This window comes from Lonchura striata, chromosome 6 (assembly GCF_046129695.1).
Source record: "Lonchura striata isolate bLonStr1 chromosome 6, bLonStr1.mat, whole genome shotgun sequence".
NCBI classification, from domain to species: Eukaryota; Metazoa; Chordata; class Aves; order Passeriformes; family Estrildidae; genus Lonchura; species Lonchura striata.
Genome location: NC_134608.1, coordinates 20,863,374 through 20,888,671, shown reverse-complemented (window position 1 = coordinate 20,888,671; position 25,298 = coordinate 20,863,374). Strand labels below are relative to the sequence as shown.

Genomic DNA, 25,298 nt, shown 5'->3' with positions numbered 1-25,298 from the left:
ATTGATTCTCAAGTCTCAATGCTTTCTTCTTAGCTTAGTTCTATTGACTAGGTTCTTTGTAAGATAAATTCTTGCAACACAGAGTGAATGCCTAGGAAAAGTTGCATTAACCTTTGACAATGGTAGTACAGCATAAACTGAAACTCATTAAGAGATGAACTTTATGATTTCCCAGTCCTAGATTTGCTTATTCGTCAGAATGATTTCTTAAAATATTCCAAAATACAGTATCCATAGGGCACTGATTCATCTTTCTGCCTAATTGTTCTCACCTGGTATCTGATTTAAGAACCCTGGAATATCCCTAAGTATTGGCATTGCATTCATATACTTATCACAGGCCTTTTAGTCCCAGTGTCTGAGATACTATGGTGCAAAACAGATACAATCCATGTGTTTTCCCCTGTATTTCTTTGACATCTAGCCATTTTCCATTAATAGTAATTACATGCTAAGAGATATAGGTATATCCTGATAGCTTGGTCTTCCCAACAGTTCCGTGCCAAAGTATATAGCTGTTCATACAGGCATGTGTATCCTGACTGAACCTTCAGATGTTTTGAGCTGCTCTCATTTGTTGGTGTCCATTGCTCCATGATAGTATGAGGTCCAGGTACCAAGCATAAATCTTATCAGGAGTGATTTCTGGTAAATTTCTCCTTTGCTGGCATAAGATTAATTAGAACCATGGAAGGACCTCGGCTGGAAGAGATCTTTAAGATCATCTAGTTCAAAACCCCCTGCCATGGGTGGAGATACCTTCCACTAGAACACATTGCTCGAAGCCCCAGCCAACAAATTGCTATTGCTTCAGACATTTGATGGTACATCAAATGTAGCTGTATAATGTAGTGCAGAGAAGGATGGAGAAATATTTCTCAGATGGAGACTCAGGCTAAATAGAATCCTGCTGCACAGCACAGTGCAGTGAGTTCCCAGACATTAATATATTTACATTTCTCTCCTGGGTTAGTTCTATTTCAGTTCTCCTGGTCAAACAGTTTTTATGTTTTATTTCTTCTCTATCTCTCTCTCTGCCTAACTCTCCTTCTCTCCCTGTCTCTCTCTCATAAGCACACATGTGTGCACAGTAAGAATGAGCAAACAAACATCTGTCCTCAGGGATCACAGGCTTGAACAACTTTGTGCTTTTCTGATCACATTGCCTGCAGAAAAAACAGTGCCAGCTGTAATCCCAGGTTGACATGCTGACATGCAGTGACAGAAGGGGTTTATGCATCCACATCAGCCTTCTCCCTGCTCGCTAAAGGCACTGGAAAGCATGAAGTCATTAAAATCCAATGCTACAATCTGAAATAGAGCAACTGTGTGAAAGGATGGTCAGAAATGAAAGGGGCCAGTCATGGAACTAGGAGTCAGAAGTTCATGAATCCCAGCCTTGTGTTTAGAGATGACTTTCTCTGTGATTTTGAGTAATGCTTTTACCAGTCTGCAGCTCAGTTTTTCTCATCAGTAAACTGAGCATAAAGCTCCAATTTACCTTATCTTTGGTGACTTAAATAGAAAACATTCTACAATTCACTGAATGTGGAAGTCTTTCTGGGTCAATGAATTTGCATCTTTGCTACTTACTGAGTACCTGGTGCTCTTGGTTGTGGCACAACTTTGTGAATAGCATGCGTCTTTGAGAAGACTGATTGGGTTGCTACAGAATCCTAGAATTCTCTTTTCCTTTCTCTAAAGTGATGCAAACAGAAGAATCAATTTAATGATTTGTAATAATTAGTAAAGGAAAAGGCCTGTTTGCTCTCATTTATTCCATTCTGTAATAAACTGATATCTCCCACCGCTTTTACAAGGAAAATTTCAAATAATTCAATAATTTCCCTGAAGATACTGTAGCATAGTCTAATATGCAGTCTTGATAGGAAGTGCTTCTTAATAAATTTATTCTTTCATCAGTTTCTTCCATGCTTTTAATTATTTTCTGGTACTCACTCTAGAGAGCTTGTCACTTCCATAGTTTTTGCCATTTGGTTATTTTTAACTGGTTAGCTTCCCAGTCCTCATCAGTGACATTTGACTAAGGGCCTTACAGGCATTACTCTCATTATTGTTACTGACTGTCCAGCTTCCCTACAATAACACTGTATTAATGGGAAAGGACAGCACGTGCACTCTCTGTTTGTATATTTAACTCCCATATTATCTCCCTAATAATATGTACACAGGGAAATGAGATTCAGAAACATCTGAAGTTTTCTAATGCAGCCAATCCAGCTACCAGCACCAAGGCAGAGACTTCAGGTCTGCTGGAACTGAGCTGTTCTTTTTTGCAGAGCTGTGGTAGAGAGCCACTGGCCCTTCAAGAAGCAGGTATAATGCCACAAGTTCTTTTTACCTTAGATCATGCACCCTCCAAAGGCAACTGAGGTGTTTTCAGTCTCACATTGCTCCTGGAAGCAAAATAGCTACACTCATGCCTAACCCCAAATATGTAAATTAGATTCGTGTTTCTATGTCCTGACTTTACCCAATGCACAAAACAGATAAAGAATCTCTAGATAAATGAGAGTTAATAGAATTTAAAGTGTCAATACAAATAAAGTGCTTTTGGTATTTGATTATTACTGCTTGTTCCCACTGGGCAACATAAATCACATTCTGACCTTTCACAAGGGAATCAAAGTGGGATGTGGGGACAATAGCAGCGGATTTTATTCCAGTCTCTGATTTCTTCCTGCAAAATTATTTTTTCCCCTTGCTTAAAATGGAAAGATCAATATGTAGCTTCAGTTTTTCTTTAATAGATACTTCAGCCTTGGCTGCCTGACGTGAGGCTCAGTTTGTGTCTGGTCAGTGAAAAAACACAGTAATTTACACATTCCTTACAAAGCATTTCAAACATCTAGTAATATAGGCAACCAAATTGTGTCATATTTTTACAGAGGTTGAACTGGTAACTGCTTTCTCTGTACTCTACACTAGTTCAGTTTTCCAGCATAGCTCAAATGAGAACTAAAGCAGACTGCTTTTATTTTCATGCCCATGGCCCCAGTTTTTACAGGGCTGAAGTGATTCAGAATAATGTGCACATATAAAATAGGACTTGAGTCACATTTTTGACAATTTTTTTTTCTTCTGAATGCTTGAAAAGGTTTGCTTAACCTTCTTCCACCTTTGTTAGTCTGAGTTTTCTTTCATTTTGCTGCTATTGTGCTTCTATGTTAGATTATCAAGGGTAAGGCACTTATTTTGTCAGTCATCCAAAACAGGATTGAAAGACTAATCTAAGGGAGGTTGAAATGTTACTGATCTTGTCCTGGGGCAGAGCATTGAATTAGATGACTTCTTCAAGTCTTTCTTAGTCTTATTAGTGTCACTGTGGTCCACGTTAGCTATACCTCCTGCATGAACATTTAAACTCCTGCCTCTTAGTTTGCTTCTGCAATTCCCAATGATTTTGGTCTGAATGGTTCTTTAAATTAGAGCCCCAAGTTCTTTAGGCTAAAAAAGATCAGATAAAAACAGGGAGTAGTAGCATTGTAAAGATTTTGGTTGAGGCACCAGAGCTGTAGGAACAGCTCCAGTTGCCTGAATAATTATTACTGTTAGAGTCTTGCTTGCTAATTCTTATATCTTTAGTACTTATATTACCAAGACCTTGTTGTCTCTTGTCATGAGGGCAGTGATCTGAGGAGGGTTTCAGTGTGAAGGTCAGCTTTTAACTCCAGTCCATAGTGAGATAAACAGAATAAAAGGTGTTGCTCGCAGCAAACAATGTGATCAGAGGGAATTGAAGATAAAGTCAAGGGTATGCAGGACTAAGGGGAAAATGAGGACAAGAAATAAAATGGGAATTCAGTAGCAAATGATGCAACTTTATTGAACAGTGAAGGTAGGGGAAAAATATAGTATCCAAGAACTGAAGCAAAGCTAAATAATGTTAAGACTTGTCTATTTTTCAAGTCACTCAAATGAAATGAGATCCCAAATTTGAATTAATTTTATACAGTGCTCCTTTTATACAAGGCAAAATTGAAGTTTACAAGAATTTTTAGAAGGACAGCTTGTGATATATAGAAAGATTCCAGATCATCTGCCTTATAAGTATTTTGTTTAGCATGGCCATCCTGTTTCATTTTTGTATAAGCCACCTCTGTGGTTTCAGGTTTGGACATTTTTCAAGTGTTTTCTAAAGCCTTTATAAGTAGAGATTTTTTACATGTTTGGACTTTAGTGCAACCATTCCCTATGTTATATAACATAAACCACAATATGGTCTTACAGTAACACAACAAAATAAACATCTATACATAAACAGCCCTGATGCTAAAACTTGATGCTGTGTTGTTATTCCTCTCTATGGAGGATGGTCTAGTCTTAAAAATAGATTCTAATCCTTTACTAATAGACTTGTGTCAATTATCTAATTGTATACAAATTGTATAACAAATAGTGGTTGTACTTGGTAGTATTTAAAACAAAATATGTACTTAAGGAAATATAAAAATGGAGCAATTCAGTATCTTGTTAGTTTTTAAATGTAGCTGCCTGAAAACAGAAGTGGTGAAAGAGGCTCAGTCTGTGCCAATCACAAGCACACTTTGGAAACTTTTCTTCCTTATCAGAGGGGAAATGGTAGCTTCTCCATAATGCATGCAATCCTTCTTTTCCAGGGCACAGAGCATCAGCTCTAGGAGAGTTTTGGGGTTGAACTAAATTGAATCAATTTATGTTAGTAGAGCATTTATCCATCAAACAATATACTTTTCATGCTGTAGCAGACTGCTTCTTTCTTATGATGATGTCACTTAAGTGTGTAAATCTTAGTGAGATTATGAACATCCATAAAAACTCAATGGGAGCTGGCATTACAAGCTGCTGGGTGAACTGAGCTATCAAACACTAGGTGTTAACAAGCCCTTTTCCTACTGATATTCCATCTACAATAAGGGGAAAATGGTGGAAACATTTTAAAGCTTGAAAACTGATCTCAAGATGTTTCTTTAAATCATTAGTAACACTGTAACATCTTTCACTTATTAACTGTTCATTAGTTAATATATCTCATTCTTTTTAGAGACTTAGAAGCAATGAAGAAAATTCTGCTTCATAGAACAGCCTTTGACAGTAATTTAGATCAGAGGAGTGTTTTCTTATGGTATTGTTTTCAGCATCTTCACAGATTTGACAGCACATCAGGATGGATTAATATTCCACCTAAAAGCAAGTACTTTCTTTCTGCCCAGTGCAATTTGCTGGAACCTTTCAGGGTTTTTTTTTCATACCTTAGAGATAGTCAATCATTATGATTGGTCTAGGCCAAGAAGCAAGATTTTTCAGAGTTTCAATTGTTCTTGTACTTTCTTTGGCTTAAGATTCCATTTTGTTTTAGAAATAAGCTTAATACAATAAAGGTTGTTTGTTTTCTTAAAGGAGCAGCAGAAAAGAATAATATCTTCCAGCACTGAAAGGTTTTGGAAGAAAATTCTTCTTTGCCCATGAGCAAATTTAAACTGTGTCCCTTGGACTCTCACACTGCATAAAAAGTATTTCCTGTGCGAACTGCCAGTAGTGATTGCCACAAGCAAATTATTTTGATTTTTTCCCATTTTAGTTTTATCTAAATTGAAGATTATCAAAAGCTAAAGTTCAAAGTGAATCTGATCTATTTATCAGTGTAGTCTGTAGTGCAGGGATACTGAGGACTTCAGAAAAAAAGACAGAATGCTGTCAACCGATCATATTTCACCAGTAGGCTATTATTTTTATTACTGGATTACACATTTCCTTTGGAAAAAGAGGGACAAACCAAAAAAACAAAAAAAATATAGACACTTCTGCCATATTCCTTTCCAAAGTATTTGGTCCTTAGCAATGTCCATGGTATTTGAAATATTTAGAGTATTCTGGTTAACTGAGATTCAAGAATCTAGAAGATTTCAAGATATTACTGTTAAAATCCTCCTGGTCACAAAAGTCTGATTGCTTACCAGTTTGTTGAAAAACTTAGGACATGCAGCAGAATTTCTTTAATTGTACATATAAGTCCTAAATGGGACAAAAGACTTCTTTTAATCCTAGTATTCACAGTTGGCTTTAGAATTTTTACATGAAAAAGGAATAAAAATAGGTAAAATAATGTGTTTATGAAGCACAGTTCTTTATAAGAAGCTAAGTTGTTAAGCAGCTCTAAGTCATATTGACATACAGGAATTTATTACATTGAAGGAAAAAAGAGGAAATTTATTTAAAATGAGTCTTTCCTATTGGTCCTTGAATCACTTAAGCAGCTAGAAACTGTAGGAGGAAAATATTTAGTAAATCACAAGTAGCAAAACTAATCAACAAAATGTTACTATTAAAATCTATGTCCTGCAACCTTTGAGACCCACATTGATTCTGAATGCGGAAGAATTATCTGATTAGGAGTATTTTCTGAAAATTTAAATCACTCTATCCTGTGTATTCTTTTCTGAAGAACAGCTTGGAATCAAAGCTGGACTCAAAAGAAAAAAAAAGAGAGAATCTGCATTAGTTACATGAAAGGGTTGTTTGTGTGAATCATTCAGCTATAGAAAGAAATTACATTGAGGTCACAAAAGGATGGTTAATGAAAATTTCTGTGAATGAAGGAGTATGAGAAACACCTTTAATCACATCATGCCTCAGCTGTCAGAAGTTCAAAAAGCTCTCTTCATGCCAAACTTATGTTACTTCGTGTTGCAAACCATGATATTTCCTTTTTGAGCTCTCATATCAAATGTTGTGTTTAGTTTTTAAAGCACAACTCCAAGTCGGTATTAATTTAGTAATTGTGTGGTTCTATTGGTTCTATTTAATGGCTATTCTAAGCACTTAACAATGAAAAAGTTATTCTTTATCTCACTATTGTAATGGAGTATAGGAGTGAACACATTCTCATGCACATGTTTTTAAAAATCATTCTTAGTTATGTCTGAAATAAAATTTAAAAACAAACCAACAGATAATAGATCAGGTACTAATGTTGCAATATAAACCTATTTGAATTTTCTAATGCCCTCCAATTTTTCATCACTTTTAAAGGTATAATTTTTTACGTATTTTAATCTTGCTCAATAGATCTGCATAATAATAACATAATAAAATTAATTTAAACTCGATTAAAAAAAAGTTTTTAAAGATGTGGTGGGGAATAGTTGTCATTTCTGGCTTTCTTGAAGGTCTAGAACTATAAGAAACCCATTTTTCATCATCATGTCTTTTTGATTGTCCCACTTCCTTCTTTTACCTCAGTCTTGTTGTCCTGCTCTTGTCAGACACCCTGTTTCTGAGGAATTTCAATTCACCACGTTTTTTTCTTTTCTGCAGTCAGCCTTTCACACAGAGGAAGAAGAACTCCATGTCAGCCCCTGGCTGACTCTAGTGTTCCTCTGAACTGTCTTCATTCTGAAAAAGATCTCATTGCCACCAGTAAAATGTTACTTTTCTACGTGCATACCGATATGAAGACAGTGGAGTTTCTTTTTGCTTGTAAATGGTGTTATAGAATTTCTTTGGGGCTATAGAAAATGTGCCTGCCCATCAACATGATAATATCAACAAATTTAACTAGTATTTCTAGCTCAGAATGTACTCTATAAAATGGGGAATAACCCCCATTTCTATCAAAACTGTGTCTATCTCTATCACATGAAATATAGATGGAGTAGCAGCCTCTTTTTAAAGGTTCAAGTCTGAGTTGAGAGAGAAATTTAGGTCTTTAAGTACCATTAAAGTGCTTCCTGAGGATTTTTCAGAACACAGTGCTCTTTCCCTACATGCAAAAAAAAAATATTAGGCACTAAAATATAATCCTAAAGGCGATGCAGAATTTTTATGATTGCATTTATGCAATTTGTCTGTTTTGGTGGGCATGGATTAATGTGTTGAGAAAAGGCCTAAGCTGAATGTCTTGATAACTGATCTTAAAAAATAAATTGTTTTTGTAGTGAGCTTGGCTTTATTTTATTTGTTTTCCCCAAACCAATGGGTCTGCTTCCATGTCCTGTAAGCTGCACCTATGCTTAAATGAATGGCAAAATTTGCAAGAAAGGAAGCTGACATTTCAGTTTATTATTAATAAACAGATCAAATATAATTGTTTTGTTAATATTACCATCTCTTTAGCTTTAGATAGAGTTTTCTCTTTGTTTTTGTTTATATTAACTCAGCTCCTCTTTATCAGTTTTTTCTTGGTTTCTGGATTGAACATGGTTCAAATTTTCTGTTTAGGAACATGTATTCATAGAAGTATAGAATTGACTTTTTGGTGGTGCTTATATGAATTAGGAGAACTAAGAATTTGCTTAAATGTAACTTCATGACTGTGAATGACTCCAAGTCACCACAGTACATTGTTAAATATAACTTGACAGATAACTGAGTGTTTTCAATTTTACCTTTTCCTTCTAGTTTATCTGAGTTACCAACTGTATGTGTCAGGCATCTGAGGTGCAACAAAGAAACTGGAGCAATAATTTGTGTCAGCTGGTGCTTAATTAGATATTTCTACAATGGCAAATAGCAATTTTTCACAATGAATATATAATATGGAAGGTAAAAAGTTATCTGACTTTTCAGGAAATTAGGAAGTAATTGGGCCATAAAGTTGTTCTTAAATACTTTTACTTTTTTACTGTGTACCCCAAATAAGCAGCAAGGCTCCTAAATGTGCATCGCTATAGTTGGAGATATTAGCCCAAATGCAAAATTGCTGTTTTCCTTACAGCTGAGCTTACAGTGATATAGATGATGATTTTTACAAATTAAGATTAGTTCATATGAATCCTTGTGGGACTGTATCTGGTGTGTTCCTATAGTGCTTCTCATGTGCAGCAGAAAGTCAGCAGTTCCAAGGTGCTGCTGGAGAGCCCAGCTCTGGTCAGCAAGTACCTCACACAGACTGGCAGCATTTTGGAGCTTCAATAAGGATGATCAAACACGTGAGATTCACCAGTCATATTCCTTTCAGTATGACAGTGTCTGCTCTTGACTGGCTGGACTCATATTATTTAGTTTTTAGTTATGCTTTTTTCCATTGGTGTCTCTTTACACTGGAAAAAGATTACAGCTTCTGTTTCAGAAAGCCAAATAAATATGAAGCCCCATTAGGATATTTATACATGGGACTTTAAGGGCAATACTGCAAATTCTGCAGGGCAGTTGCTGACTTCAACCACCATTTATTCAAAACATATACTGGAGCACAACTGATATACTGAGCTTCTGCTTATGGTAGCATTGCTTCAGTAAGTTGTGGGCTTAATCCTTTTTCTACAATATTATAATGTTGCATGTAAAAAAAGCACTTCTCTTATGCCTGTCTGAAGAGTTTTTGTAGAAATAATACTTAAAGCAAAAGTTAGAATTAATCAGAAAGTGACTCTAGCTAAAGAAAATGAAAAAACAGAATGATGGCACTTGTTCACTGTCATTCCTAACACCATCAAATTGAACTGCTCCTTTCTAATAGAGGTTCCATCTGACCTGTTCAGTTTTCCAGTAGCTAGGGAATTTGGACAGAGGCTTTGTGTGAATCCTGCTCCTCTCTGTGCTGTGCAAGTAATAGGAGCTTTCCACCAAAGCACAGTTTAATGGATGATTCTATTATCCATCAGCATGGAACAATGGAACTATAATTGCCAGAATTTACACTTTGGCTAATTATTTCTGCTTTTATTTAAATTAGTTTCTAAGTGTTTGTTTTATTCTGGCAAGAGGCCCAAGTCTTTGGTAACTGAACAGAATTTTCATGTATCCTTAATTAACAGTTCTTCCTCTTGTCAAATTTTATTTCTCTTTTTTCCTGTTTATCTTTCCATTCTTAGGTGTTTGGATTTTTTTTTAAACTAATTCTATTAGATACTTTGTCATCGATTTCTTATATTTTCTTCCTTTCTTTTTTTTTTTCTATTTACTGGGTTTCTAGTCCTAACACTGGTCTTTTACCAGTGCAAGAATGTTATTCAAATTACTACTGTGTGCTTATGTGACTGATATATTGTGCCATGTCCATATGACATCTGATCCAGAGTCTGATCAAAATGTTTTAAATCATGGCACTGAGTTCACTCAAGGTCTCACATTGCAGACAAATTGCACATGCCTTCTAACCAATTTGGATAAACAAATACTCTGAGGAGAATCTGAGTTATCTTTTTTTGTAGGCTTTAGTTTCTTTGACCTTCCAGAACCTCAGGCAATTGGATGTATAACTATTCTCCACTCTACTAAAGATAAATCTCTCTCTTTTCAAATATGTATATATACACACATATATATGTACATACATGCGCACTTATTTATCTATAGCTAAATAAGGTCATAAAAAAACCAAAAAATCTAGGATGTTTTAACAATTTCATTGACTTTACAGATTGTTTTTAAGCTGTTTTTTAAACTTTAAAGGCAACACTGATAGTGAACGGTTCCAAATGGTAAAACAGAAAATCCCCTTCAAATATAACCGGCCTGTAGAGGAGTGGCTGCAGGAAAAAGGTAACAGTCATTAAAACTTTCATTTTAAACCCATTTGATTCTAAAGTCTCATTTTTAAAGCCTGCAAATAAATGTTTCTTAAATGATAATCGCCTGCTGCATAAATGACTGTTTTAATTTTCATTATAATTTGTGTCAGCTTCCACCTGCCATATGTTGATAAATCATGCTATAATACATTGCTATTAAAATGCAGTTAAAGGGACGAAATTCTAAGCTTGCTGCAATAGTAATGACAAACAAGCAAAAATTCAGGAAATTATTTCTTAAAAAAAAAAAAGCCAAATGAAGAAGAGTGAAGAGCAACAACATGTATTATGGCAATTTAACCACTGCATGATTTTCCTATTTTAATTTGGGCTTGAACTACATTTATATCTTTTTTATTGAAGTTTTCTTAAAAGATTTTCAAATCTACTTGTTAAAATACTTCCTTTAAGTTGTTTTATTTTCTCATGAGTCTGATTAGCCACTATGGCTATGTATTTCCTTATTATATTAAGATAATTAAATGATTTTTAAAAATGTTGTAAAGAAAACATTTTTTAACATTTTCATTTAAATTACAGAGAGGGAGACAGAGAAAATGATTGTTCTGTTGCTTTTATGCTATGTCTAGAGTACAGGTTGAACTCTCAAATTATATTTTATCCAAAATATGGATCAAATTCTTAGTCTAAGGCAGTGCCACTTAGTCTTGTGGGTTTGCCTGAAGTAATTGGCCTCAGTTCAACAAAAAAACGTGTTAACATGAATAAGTCCAGATGGCTTGCGTAAAAGTTCTGTATACAGTCCATGGCCTTTTGAAATGGGACTTGTGTCAGAACAGTAATTTTTTTTTTTTTTTTTTGTAAGGCATTTGGAGAAGGAAAAAAGAATATCTTGGATGTAGAAACCATTTTAAAGTCTGTTGAAGGTAACAGAATATCTTGCTGATTTCAGTAGGGCTTGAAATAGGCTCTTGGTAATTAAGAGGAGTTTATGTCAGGAAGATCTTCTCCTTCTATTAGTAAATGTGGTATTAAAAAAAACATTCTAACTAACTCATTGCCTTGAAATCTAGACAAAGCAGAACACAATCTTCTCTTGTTTCCATTTATGAAAGTACTGCTAATAAAAGGGGGTGACCTTTGAACTCAGGTCTTGCATTTTCTGTGCTGATTTAGACTGTGGTTGTTAACGTATTTTCCAGAAAGGAAAACCAGTCTCTTGTAGGACTGAAAAAATATAATTTATGTTCTGTTTCAAATTTCTAACCTCAGCTGAATTAACAAATTGATTTATCCAGTATGAATTAAGGTCAGGAAGGATGTGGCTAAATCCAGTCAAAATATTTTCATGTGAAGGGCTCTATGCTGCAAAATTTTGTGCACACTCAGTTCCTATTAACTTCAACAAGAGCTGGCAGTGTTGCTCACTTTTCAGGTTTGTTCTACAAAGGTGTAATGTTTAAAGCTAAAGTACTAATGAAAGTAAGGCAAAAATATTTGCATAACCAAAATAGATTTTTTTTTTACCACCAGTATGTCATAAACAGTTAATTCAGCTAAATTGTAAATAAATTTGAAGATAACAATAAACAGAAAATGCTTATTGAGTCTCAGAGGGTTGCCCTATTAGTTTACAAGATCAAACTAAAATAGATAAATAAAGTTTAACACTAAAAAGAGAATAATTTTGGTAAGTCTGAATTGCTAAAGTCCCTTTAACACTAAAGACAATGATTGCCTCAATTTTGTTATAACAGATGCATGTCTAATTCCTTTATGCAATTCATGTGCTTGAGAAACCCATCTTTTTTTTTCTTTTGGTTTCATTGTGGGTTTGTTGGTTTTTTGTTTTTTCCTTTTTGGTTTTCCACAAAATCTTTTACTTTGTGCCACAGCCTCTACAAGTTTGAGCTTAAAAGCATGCCAAGATACTTTCATTTGTAATCCATTCTGAAGTTTTGAACTGAAGTCTACCTTTTGTGGATATTGATGCTTTGTTAAAAGACAATCACACATGCACTAGAGTCTAAAAGAGACGATATTTGAGTCTTCAGGCATTCTTAAAGCACTGGATGTGGTCAGGCTAGAAGGATAGAGCTATGTTTTTACTAAAGTGAAAGGAAATTAAGTCTTTCCACTATGTGTCAGGGAATGACATTGTGCAGTGTAACACCTGAGACAATATGACTTGGTTCCTTCATTCCAATAGACAGACATTTTCAGCAACTCAGGTAACATTCAAATTTAAAAAAATATAAGAATGACTAGTTTATGTAGCTGTTCATCAGCCTGCTCATACATCTGGTCATCCATCTAACAATTAATATAACATGGAAACCTTCTGTCAGAAGACTTTCTAAAGATGGTGAGTAAAAGGGTAGCTTTGTATCAAAATGGAACAAAACAAACTGATGGTTGTAGGAATAGATTCATCAAAGATTCAGCATCTAGAATAGCTGTCTTGCCCATGTGAGTTCTTGGCTTGGGTGAGGTAAGATGAAACATTTTTTGATTGACATTTTTGAATGCTATGGATTTGGTCTTTCTTTGGTATTGCTATGTTATTCATAATAATGAAATAGTTCATTCTTGGAAAACAAATATAACACATTATCTTTCTGAAGTGGCATCACTCTTGGCTTTGAAGGGCTTTTAAATTATATAAATAGGTTTAAAATAATTTTAAGAACCCAGGTTTACAGTCTGGAATTGCATGAGTTATAAACAAAATATTAAATGCTATTAACTTCATTGAGATCATGTATGTGAATATAAAAAGAAGTGTTAGTCTTAAATTGTTCAACTTCAGTAGTCCTAAATCCAGCAGATTTCCTTAGCAGAATATTTGGTGTCTGCTAAGGCACAGATTTTACCTGTTCTGCAATTGGTTGAGCTAATAGAGACCCAGAAGCATTGCATCAAAAGGATTGATCCCAGAAGTACTTAATTATTCAAATCTTTCTTACCTGTAAAGTGTCCTTGATGTAAATGACTGTACTTTTGAAGCACGTATCATTAGTATGAATTGGGATTTGCAAAATCAGGCCCAAAATCTCTTATAGTGCTACAGTAAAGTTACACTTTGGATTTCTCTGTGCTATTATTAATTAGAATTCAGTTTTTCAAATGAAGAAGACTATGAGAGAACAAAGAAACAAGAACCTGAACTATTCATAATACTTACAAAACACCTCATAATTTTTCTTCAGTATGACACTAATATCGCAGTAGGAAGAGTTCTCTGTGAAAAAGAAGGACTGCAAAATTAAACTATGCACCTAGTAGAATTTACTAATGTAAATAGTTCTTCATAACAATCCAGTGGCCAGCTAAATTTTACTTGGGGGAAGTAAAGCTTCAGCTAAATTCCATTCAAAGAATGATCAGAATCGATATATGGTGGCAGAAGGAAATGTATATTTTCTCCAAAGACTTTTCTTATCCCATATTCATTTCCCTGGTGTCTTTATCTTTACCATGAGTGTGTACACCATCTTAGAGCAAATAATGAGGAATTACAGGTAGCAGGTGACTGCAACCAGTGATTGTTCTTTTAGCAAACACATTTCTAGTGTGGTTTCCAGCATTAACCATATGATGCAGTGCATGAATCCTGATCTCCTGATATGGAAAACCATTTGACAGTGAAGACTCCAAAATACACAATCAAATTTCTTTTTTTTTTTTTTTTTTTTTTTTTGGAAAAGGGTCATCTCCTTCGTGTACACTTTCTTTCAACATTAGAAGATGCAGATGAAGGCCGAGAATTGGAGACGTAGTCTCTTTTTTCAGGCTTAATATACTTACTATTCATTCTTGCAAATAATGTAAGGGATATGACTGATATGTAAAGCTATGTTATCATCTTGGGTTAGAATAGTTGACATCTAGAGCTGAGTCATAATCCTCCAGTAAAAGTGAGAGAACCCTTCTCCTATCCTTGTTTGGGGAGCTCTCCTACCTGGAACAGCAAAAAATTTTCCTTTTTTATCACCTTCCACCTTCTTCCCTTTGGCAAAAGATGAAAAGAGATACTAAACTAATTCAAGGGAAGAAAGGAATGGAAATGCAAATGGAAAACTGAACTGACAGTTATCTTCCATTTGTTTTCAGGGATAACATCTCAAAATTAAGTCCCTTTACTCATAAGTCCCTTCTTTACTCATCTTACCTCTACTCTTTGGCACTCTTACTATGAGTGAGGTGGGAAGAGGGGAAAAGTAGCAAGTGACATGTCTGGGTTTGTAGGGGCAGGGACAATATGGACAGAGCCATAGTGCTAGAGGGAGAGAACATATTCAGAGAAGGGAAAACGGCACAGTAAAGTTCTTTCAGCATATTCCTTATAAAATCCAAAGCACAACATGACAGAAAAGAAAAGCAAGCTCTGAGGACATGGTATGGGATAGGAGTTTGACCGTCTACAGTGTACAGTGCCATTTCCTCTAATTCAGACAGGAGCTGGGCTGAGAGGGATCAGTGTCTGTTACTGGGCCCTATTTTTGTCATAGACAAGAGTAAAGGCTCTATTTACATTCTTAGGATGTGTGGCTTCAGTGCATGTTTATTGATGTTTTAATAGACATATGTTGCCTCTGGCAAGTTAAAACCTCCTGAGATGCAGAACATTGCATCAGGTGTTTCAACACTTTCCAGGGGAAGGATATCCCCTATTTTTATTTCTCATTTCTTCATCAATGCACTTACTCCACCCTGACCAAATCCTGATTTTCCATTTACATACCTGAGAGTGAGGAGCACAAGGGATGTGCAGCCCACCTCCATATGTCTGTGTGTCACACCTCTCCATATACTGTTGCTTAGTTAGCTAGGGCCCTCATTGGGGACAGGAACTACTTTCAGATACATTTCTTCTCTTGTCCCCATTCTCTTCCCCATGGTCCATCCTGTCACCATAAGATGATGCTACACCGCATCACCACTTGACTTCGAGACCTGCCACGACGACTAAAATTGGTGAGCTCCCCCATGTATTTTGATCTCCTCTAACCACTGGCTTTGAAGGAATGAGCAGTGGATCATAGGTTGTGCTTTCCTTACATGGTGGCATTCTGCACCTCTCATCAGGCTGGACTAGACAGAAAGTGTCAAGTGAGACCTGGGCAGTGGGAATGGGATTGGAAAACAGATTTCAAATTTCATAAAAATGGGAAAGCACAAGATATTTAAATGATGTTTGACTTGAAACTGCAATGTCCAGTCTAGTTGTCTGTTAATTCAGCAGATTTCAGGTGGCATGCCCCTAATCTTTTGAGGAACAGTGAAATTATAGGAACTGCCTTTGCACTTTGTGAAGCAATTTATTTCTTGACATGGTCAGCATAGTGTAGCCTGGGACATAAACAGTATTTATATAGCAGTCCAGGCTGAATGTGATCTAAGTGTCCTGCAGAACTAGGTGAATTGGCAATTGTTACTAGATTTATTTTTAATAATTATAATTTTTATTACATATGTTATTGGACTTCTAATACTCAAGATGTGACCTCAGCTAAACTATATAATCCTGCTTACATTTGAATTTCACTGTCTGTAAGAGTGAAAGCATCTGAAGCACTGTTATCCTCACTATTTCAAAAGCTTTGCTCTTTCAGAGACATCAGAATTATTTGTGTTTGTTCTTTCTTGGGTTTAGATTTGCAAGCCTTCACAACACAAAGTTTACAGGTGAAAAATCATGACTGATCCTGTCATAACACTCCTATTCTTATTTCACTTTATTTTTACCTGTTTTACTGTTTTGAGTCAACCCTTGGCATTATTAAAAGTGGTTTTATGAGTTAATCCAATGCTTTAGCTGGTCCAAAGGAGGTTTATTTATGGGCTAAAGCTTGAGAGGTACTGCAGTCTGAATTGATAGTAGAAAAATAGCCACACATTGAAGTCCTATTTTTAGTTTAAAATTCATCCAATCCTAAAAGAACAAGTTCAAATTTCTGAAGATTCTCCCGAGTTTTGATGTGTGAGTGGATGCTGAGGTATAAGGTTCAGTTTCAGGTATTCATACTTCCAGGCTAATCATCCTTATTAATGACTTTTAGGCACCACATTTCCATACTGTTTCTCTACAGTCATCATATACACTCCCAAGAATGAATCTACTTCTCCATTGTCCATCACTTCGGGCCGGGGCTCAATGTTGTATGCAAATGGAAGGAAATGTCTGTCAATAATGTTATTCACCCCCCTTCACTAGGACGACAGTTAACGATCTTCAACACCCAGGCGCAAATAGCCATAGGAGGGAAGGACAGAGGGCGTCTCTTCCAAGGCCAGCTCTCCGGGCTCTATTACAATGGCCTGAAAGTGCTGAACATGGCGGCAGAGAACAACCCCAACATTAAAATCAATGGAAGCGTCCGACTCGTTGGGGAAGTCCCTTCCATCTTAGGAACAACGCCCACAACATCGGTGCCACCAGAAATGTCGACTACAGTTATGGAAACAACAACCACGATGGCAACCACTACCACCCGTAAAAATCGTTCCCCGCCCAGCATCCAGGTGAGTCAAGTAGTCCTCTCAATTTCCTTCAGTTCTTAATTTGTCTTGCTGCTTATTTGTAAGTTCATAGGAGCTCTGTTCTCTGAATAATGCTCCATGTAACTCTTTATTTTAAAAATGTTGTCCTCTTGTGTTAGACACAGGACAAACTGCTGGCTGAATTGTTGTGGCACATACATTTAAGAATGGGAGTGGATTTTGCTCCTGTTCTAGTGCAATCCGATTTGTGTGAGATTGTCACAATGTGAACAAGAACAAGGTTTTAAATATGTTTCAAAAGTTCCATATGTGGGGAAATGTATTCCAAAGAGAATTACGGGCTTAATGGGAGGTGGGTGTATGGTTATTTATTATTATGACAGGATGAACTGCTGCAATAGTGAAGTTCATAATGAGGAGAAAAGCAATGGAGCATTACTTTCATTTGGAGTCATTTTTTATTTCCCTTTTATAGCCTTCCTGCAGAGAATTTAGAAAGAATTCTATCAAGATCAGTTTCTTGTAAAACGTAGATGTTCCAACATAGAGCAGTCCCCATCTATTTGGTAAAAAATTATTCCTAAATAAAAAAATTAATTCCAGATTATGTGACTTAATTGTGCCAAAGTAATTATTTCAACCCTTAAAATGCAGTGGTTTTGGAACCACATTTGTGGCAGCCAGAATATGGTACTTATTAGAAATAAACACCTTTAATTGACTCTTCATGTCTGTGCAAAGAAAAAAAATTATGTGACTAACCAATCTGAGCTGTGGATTATTAATTTCAGCAGTATTCTATCATGTTATTGTGTTATTAACTAGAATGAAATGTGTTCTGAATGCATTAGAGAGATGGGGTTACTGGAGATGCTCTAGCTAAGGGTCTCTAAGATGAGTAAGGGACTGGAGCATTTCTTGTGTGCGGAAAGGCTGAGAGCTGGGACTGTTCATCCTTGAAAAGAGAAGGCCTGTGGGAGGATCTTAACTCTGTGTACAGATACCTGAAAGAAGAGTGTAAAGATGACAGTGGTGCCCTGTGACAGGACCAAAGATACTTGGCACAGACTGAAACACAGGACTTTCCCTCTAATCATCAGGAAAAATTTGTAACATGAGGGTGACTGATCATGGGCACAGGTTGCCCCAAAAGGTTGTGGACTCCATGCTGTTAAAATTCAAAAGCTCTCTGCCCATAGTCCCGGACAGCTGACTCTGCATGATCCTAGTTGACCAGAGGTTTGGACTAGATGACATCCAGAGGTCCATTCCAACCACAGCTATTCTGTGATTCTGTGAGGTATGTCTGGCTGCAGTGGAATTTAAAACTATTAGAGTAATTAATTCCAAGCTGAGGTTTAACAGTGCCTGCTTTGGTACGCTGTAAATCCAGACGGCAACAGGACTGGGATTGAGTTATTAGCCTCAAACACCCAGTAGGTGATTTTATAAAGTCTCAGCTAAATGAGGGGAAATTACCCCATATTTGGTCACTATTTGTCATAAACTTCGCAAGAACTACAGTTCCTTCTACGCAGTAACTAGTTCTAATTTTAGAGCAAATATTTGTACAGTTACATCTCCAGAACAATAAAGTCTGTGGTTCTTATCCTGCACTCTATAATTTTTAAAGGCAGCAGAACTGTGTTTAGCTATGCGAGTAGACAGAATGTGGCACTGGACCTTTATGGGCTGGGTCAAGCTGGAAATGGTGCTGGCTTGCTTGAAAAGGAACTCATTCTGAAAGCTTCCTGCCTAGCCTACGTGGCAGTTCACTCAGCCTACAGAGACCACTGTGTGCTGAAAGACCATCAAGAAGATTTAATAAAGTGTCAAAGTGCTTCTAAAAACATGGTTAGAGCAGCGATTTCCTGGATACACACGCACCACAACAAATGGCCTCATCTCAGCTGATATTAAAGCAATAACTCTTTGACACTTCATGCTACCCGCTGAAAGAAAAATAAAGGTCAATACATACCTCCATTACAACTTTCTGCATTTCAATATTGGGCCATTTTATCGCTGTTGCAGCAGAGATAGCTTGGCTTTCTTCCTTATTTTTGGTGGAATTTGATTCTGTCTCCTTAAGTTGCAGTATCTGTGTGGTGAAAGTGAGAAGAAATTGTCTTTTCCTGTTTGGGCAGTATCTACAGCCACAGTTTTTCAGGTGTCTAATAGTTATTTTATCTTGTGTTCGACATCGCCATCGTTAAGCCTGCTTACAATTTTAGATCTAAGTGGTGGTTAGCAAGTTTACTCTTTGGGAAACATAAAATATAGATACCTAAGGCTATGAGAGGTACAAATGCAGTTAGTTATTATCTTGTTCCAGCTTTTTCTTCTCTTTTCTGCTCAGAAATAAACAGTTATTCTTTGCTTTCATGGCTGTTTAAAGTTTAGCCTCTTATGATTCCGATCAGCACAATTCAAGCACTTTTTGTTCACTTCTTAGGTTTCATCTGATACCATAAAAAAGCCAATAGCAGGTTATTTTTCCAATCCCATTGAAAGTTTTTTGTCATCATGATGCATGTCAAAAAGTTAGGCTGATGATGGTCTAAGACAACTGCTTATTAAGTCAATCAATGTGGTCACTTTTTAGTTTTATTATGCATGTTTCTGTATCCATGTGTAGTATCTTGTTTTATGCTAAGACTGCAGACTCCTTGGGTTCAAAATGTACTTTTTATTCTGCACATGTACATTACTTGGCACAGAATGCTTCTGGCCAATTGTAGAAATACCAGGCATGATACAAATAAAAGTGAAGCATCTAATGTGAAATAGCACGAATCATGATAAAGAATTACTGTTCTTACTCTGTTAGGAGTATTTTATTACTCATTTTCATATGTAAGTAACTTAAACTATTCCTTTTTGAAATGTATATAAACCTTGTGCAGAATATCAAGCCAGTAATCACAAAGTGTTACAAAATCCAGGGGAATTTCAGAGGGACTTAGACTTACACATCACTTGTTAAGAAACTACAGAAGAACATGATAAGTGCAAAGATATTTTTGTTTGTAATGCACACTAAGACACCTCCTGCAGTTAGGTAGTCTGAGTACTGACAGAAGTATTTTAGAGCATAGTTAGAAAAAAAAGCTGGGGAAATGAGGTTTAGAAATACACAGTGCATTTTCAGGCCTATGATATCCATCAACTTTTGAAGATCTCAGATATGGTATGTAGTTTTGGAGAAACAACCATGATAAAGGGAATTGAGGGAAAAATATTGCTGGAAATACCCAGTGGCACTGAAATTAACATCTAAAATACCTATAAATTTATACTAAATTTCTGCAAGGCAGTAGAACTCACGTCAAAGTAGGACAGCTAGGATTTGAGTGAGGAAAAGGTGAGATATATGGCTGTGTGCTATACTGCTGGGATTGTTCCTGTGATTCAGAGAAGGAAATAACAAGAGCTGGGTTTTTTTTGCTAACTGAAAAGGGAGAAAAAGTTTTGACTTGTGTTTGTTTCAGTGAGTTGCAAGTGGTGCTTTTGCTCCACTGCCACAAGAAGCAGCACTGGTTTAACTTTCTCACACATGGTTTTGTCCTGGATTTTACAAACTGTTCAGAAGTGGCATGTGCTGTACAAATTTTTTGCTGCCTCTGAGGACCCTTACACATCAGACCCTCCTGTGACACTAATATCCTCTCGGAGACTTCTGCTTTGCCACGTTAGCCACAAAGGCCTGAAAGACAAGCTGCTGGCTTTTCTGTGCGGTACAGTAAGATGCCATGCAGACTGCTTCTGCATGAGAGTCACTGTGCTGAGCCACGCTGCATTCTTGGAAGGTTGTCATGCTTCTCACAGGGTTGCTTCATTAGTTAGAGGTCCTGGAACCCCTATTTGTCCCTTTTTGTTTATTTAAAGAGAAAATTCCGTTATTAATTAAGTACTTCGGGGATATTTTTGGTTTGGGAGACCTCTGTGAACACAGGTTAAAGTAACACTAATTCTCTTGTCTTCTGCTTCCATGGCAGCTGCTTGAGTGGTCAGAATTCTCTTTTATGAGTCACTGTTCAAAGCTTTTTAGGAGACTCTCCATATGCTTTTATGTGGCTCATTCTATCTTTGTTTACAGCTGGGTCATTCAGTTTTCAAAGAATTTGTGCAAAGTTAATTACTAAAGCTAGTCTAGAGATCATGCACTGTACACATCTTCCATTCAAAACATACTCAGTTCATCAAATCCAAGTGGAGAACCAGGTAACCTCCTGGAGGCCTGAAAGCAGGCCCCTCATATGTCTGGCCTATGGCATGGGTGGCTGAGGACCCAAGAATAAAACATCTTTCTGTGAAAAAGAGATCAGAATCGTTTTGGAAAAAGAGATGAACTTATGCTCTCCATGAGGAACTAGAAAGTGAGTGCTCTCTTACATATCCAGGGCATGCCTCAAGTTCTTGAGATGCAGAAAATGACACTTGCCTAACTGTTCAAACTATAACTTGTAGGTGACAAGAATAAATTACATGTGGACATTTTGATCTATGATTTTAGAGCCATAGAGTGACAGTTCATGACTTATTATATGCAGACTGTTCTCTCTAGAGAGTAGAAGAGGGGATCTTGCCATTATCTATATGGGGAGTCCAGCCCATTGCTGTGGCTTAGAATAAGGTTCTCAACCTTTATTTTTAACCATTGAGCTTTTCAGCCTTCTAACTGTGTTTTCTGTTGAGTGTCCAATAATCTTGATTAATGTCTTTCCATAACGTGCAGCTCCAGGCTAAATCCTTCCTTACAGTGTATATCACAAAGGAAAATAGCACAGAAGATTTGTCAGTCTAATTAGACTTTCACTGTCAGTAAGACAAATAAAATTGTCTCACCCTTGGTCTTGCCTAGGTACTTTCTTTTACACTCATAGATAATAATTTGGTAGGGAAAGAAATTGGCCTTTAATTTGGTTTTTGCTTCTTATAAGTCACTAGTGACATTTTCATCCCAAGACTGCAAAGCTCTAATGAAAAAAAAGATTTTGATGAGTCTCTGCTTTAAAGACTGACTTCATTGGCACAGCTGAGAATTACACAGTCCGGCTCTTATCCCTTTGTATCCCCTTCTTCCTCCATTATTTTTTCATAAAGAGACCAAAGCTCCAAACTTTACCATGCTGCAGAGTGGAATCCCTTCTCCTATACTACGGTCCTGCATTCATAAAATGGTATTTACTTATTCACAGTCACATCTCTTCCGTAAATGGTAACATGCTTTGAGCAGAGAAAGAAAGCAGAGTTTGGAAGCAAGAATCCAAATGTTGAAAATTTTTGTACAGACTATTGTTCATGTTGGTTACAGTTACTAATTCAAAAATACAAAATGACCTCTAAATACTTCACAAATAGGTAATGTAGAAATAGATTTAGTGCACATTGCAATACACAATCTTTGGTGTGTAATGTAGTTGCTACCTAACCAGAAACTTGTATATGATAGGATGATAATGTTCTGTATGGGAAAGGCACAAAAATATTCTCCAAGTGAGTATTAGATGTGCAAGTGGTATGGTGCATTTAAATTATATTTATTGATGCTCTTCTCAGGATACTCAGATTACCTGTAACATTCATATAATCTTAAATAGAATCTTACATTTTCATGGTTTCATCCACTCTCTGCAGAAGACAGTTGTGCTGCACCTCTGAAAGTGCCATAGGGATCCAGTCTTCTAGAAGTGCCGTAAGTGAACCACAAGCACAGTGCCCATTCAAAAGAAGAATGTGATTTTGCTGTAATATTACTTTTTCAGCCTATGCTCCCCAGCACTGGCAAGTACTGATGATGAAAGTAAACTCAGTCTTGTATTTCTGCTAAGCACAATTACGGTAATAAAAAACATTGTGCTTGTAAAACAGTTCATGCATATGTGGTTCTATGCTGTCATTCATTGACTTTACCAGTTGTGATATTGGAACATTAAACTTAGTAGCCATTCCTGGCTCCAAATGGAGTCTGTCTCACAACTCCAGGGCAGGGGTTTGACTGAAAGCTGTCATGTAGCATGAATTCTCAAAATATAATTTACATTAATTCTTTGGAAAACCTATTTTTATATAGCAGCATTAGTAAGTAGTTACTTCAGCCACTCTGTGTGTTGTTTAGGATACACATTGCCTTTTTATTTCTTCAGTGTAATAGTTTACTGAAGGTCTGAGTTGGCTGATTAGTTTCTAAAAGGGTTGAGATTACATTCCCTTAATTTACACGTATGAGCAATCACTTGGGTCTTGCAGCAAAATCTCAGCTGGTATTTTTGACACATGTACCCAGTTTGGTTCTCCCGTCAATTTTGGAAATGAAGATATGGTCCAGCATCAAAGAGTAAGGGTAGGGTAAAAGGAGGCAGGTTTAGCTAGCACTTTTCTAGAATTTTAGAATATTTTTATATTTTTCTCTGATACTTTGTTTTGTCTTGATCAAGAACTATTGAATTTTTGCTTGCCTTTAGTTGAACAAGCAGCACAACTTTTTCTTGAATAAAATAATAGGAAGCTGAAATAATAGCTGTAGTAAGCTGATACCTGTCTTCTCAGAAAGTAAAATTAATAATATCAGTATATACTTTTTTTCAGGGTACAGTATCCTTTTGTGCATTTAGGCATGTCATTTACCCTGTCATAAAGGATTCTTGAAAGTCACGTGCAAGATTATTTCAAAATCTGATTAATACAGTACTCAGGAACTAAAGCTATTCTAGTTGACCATACATTTGATTCCAAGCCAAGTGAAAGAATAGGACAAGTGTGTTGTTCAAGAATGGCTGTGCAGAGACAAGATATGATGAAGAGATCCAATATTGCAAAAGCAACTACTTGGAAACAAATGGAGTAGAATCAATGGTTATGGCTTAAATATAGTTGGAGGACTGACTCATGTTTTGTTATAGCATATCTGTTCTTCTTGCTATTTATATATTTCAGGGAAATGCCTAGAAGCTGCAGACATTGCCAGAATACTTCCTGAACATATAGTTCCATTTTATTTGTTTGGTTTGGGTCTCTGTGTTTTTCGGTTTTTTGTTGTTGTTTTTTTGTTGTTGTTTTTCTTTTTACAGGACTGGTAGAGAGGTGGGAATGTACCTCTTACCTTTCCTAGATCGTTCATTTCAGTGAATGCACAGAAATTGGAAACACATCTGTGTTGTTGTGACAGACCTGCTTTCTGAAACCATCTAATTAATGCCTTGCATTTTCTGCAGAATGATGGTGTTGTTAGCTAACAGAAACAGAAGGATTTCTGCTAGTTTCTTTTTCATCTGTGGGATGATTTGCAAGATATGTCTGTCATGGTACAGCTCATAAAAGTAGTGATTAACAAGACAGGCTATGCAACCACCAATTCTTTATCTCCTCCCTTAGATGGCATATGAGTAGGTGGGATGTTGTTCATTTTGATTGAAAAATTACTTCTATTAAATTCTGAAAGATAAGAATGTGTTTCCACAAAATTTCCAAGGAAAAATAAAGACAAAGGGGTGAGAAACTAGATTTCAGTTCTCCTCATATTGCATAGGATATAAATGCTTCCCTTTTTTATTACAGTGGATTTTTGAAGGAAAAGTTAATAAAGGGATCCTCTTCCCTAATAATTACTTCTGGAGTTTTCGACTGGTGCTGTACTGCCCATTTTACTGGGTCCCAGATTAGATGTTTTAAGGAAATTGATTTCTGGATAAGGACAATTCCCAGGGAATACCAGTAGTTTTATAGGGGGCATGAATAAGAGAGTAGGGAATGTTGAAAATGCTGTAATGGCTAAATGTATCAAAGTGTATACAGAAGGATGAATGTTGAGGAACAGATGGCAACTAAGATCCAAAGGATGAGATACATCCCTCTCAGAGATATGGGAGAAGAGGGGGAGTGACATGGCCAGAACTGGTAGGTTGGTGGTTCTAGGAACTCTTATTTTGGAGAAGCAAAGGTTTTAGGGAAACCTTTTAGGGAAAGACAAACTCATACTATGTAGCCTAGTAACCACTCTTCTACTTTTAGTCTTTGCTTGGTTCTGCAGTCCATGTTCCCTAAAGATAAAATCTTTTCTTTTTGCCAAGCTGGTTGGGACTCAGTTCAGTAGAAATGCTGGAAGTGAGATCTGAAGATTCATGGATTCTTCCATGGCAAATTAAAATCAGAAAAGAACTGGGATCACTCACTTGGACTAAGATAATTTAAAATGCACCTTTTCCTCTCATTTGCAACAGTTCTTTTCCCATAATTGTTTCAAAGCAAGAAAACTCAATGTAAAGAGTCAGGTCAGGTAAGGACAAAAAATATTATATGTTGTGTTCTTCTAACATC

At 36.4% G+C, this 25,298-nt stretch overlaps 1 protein-coding gene across 12 annotated transcripts in view; it reads left to right on the top strand.

Moving 5' to 3' along the window:
- The window catches only part of NRXN3 (neurexin 3), a 963,379-nt gene that overhangs the window by 839,889 nt on the left and 98,192 nt on the right, over positions 1-25,298 (top strand). For 5 of the 12 annotated variants that reach the window (XM_021542850.3, XM_021542849.3, XM_021542843.3 and 2 more), the window contains exons 19-21: positions 10,396-10,485; positions 15,396-15,452; positions 16,693-17,000. In XM_021542850.3, coding sequence (XP_021398525.1) covers positions 10,396-10,485; positions 15,396-15,452; positions 16,693-17,000 — 455 coding nt within the window. The remainder of the gene's footprint in view (positions 1-10,395; positions 10,486-15,395; positions 15,453-16,692; positions 17,001-25,298) is intronic. The other 7 variants (XM_077784015.1, XM_021542854.3, XM_021542853.3 and 4 more) reach the window with 2 other exon arrangements.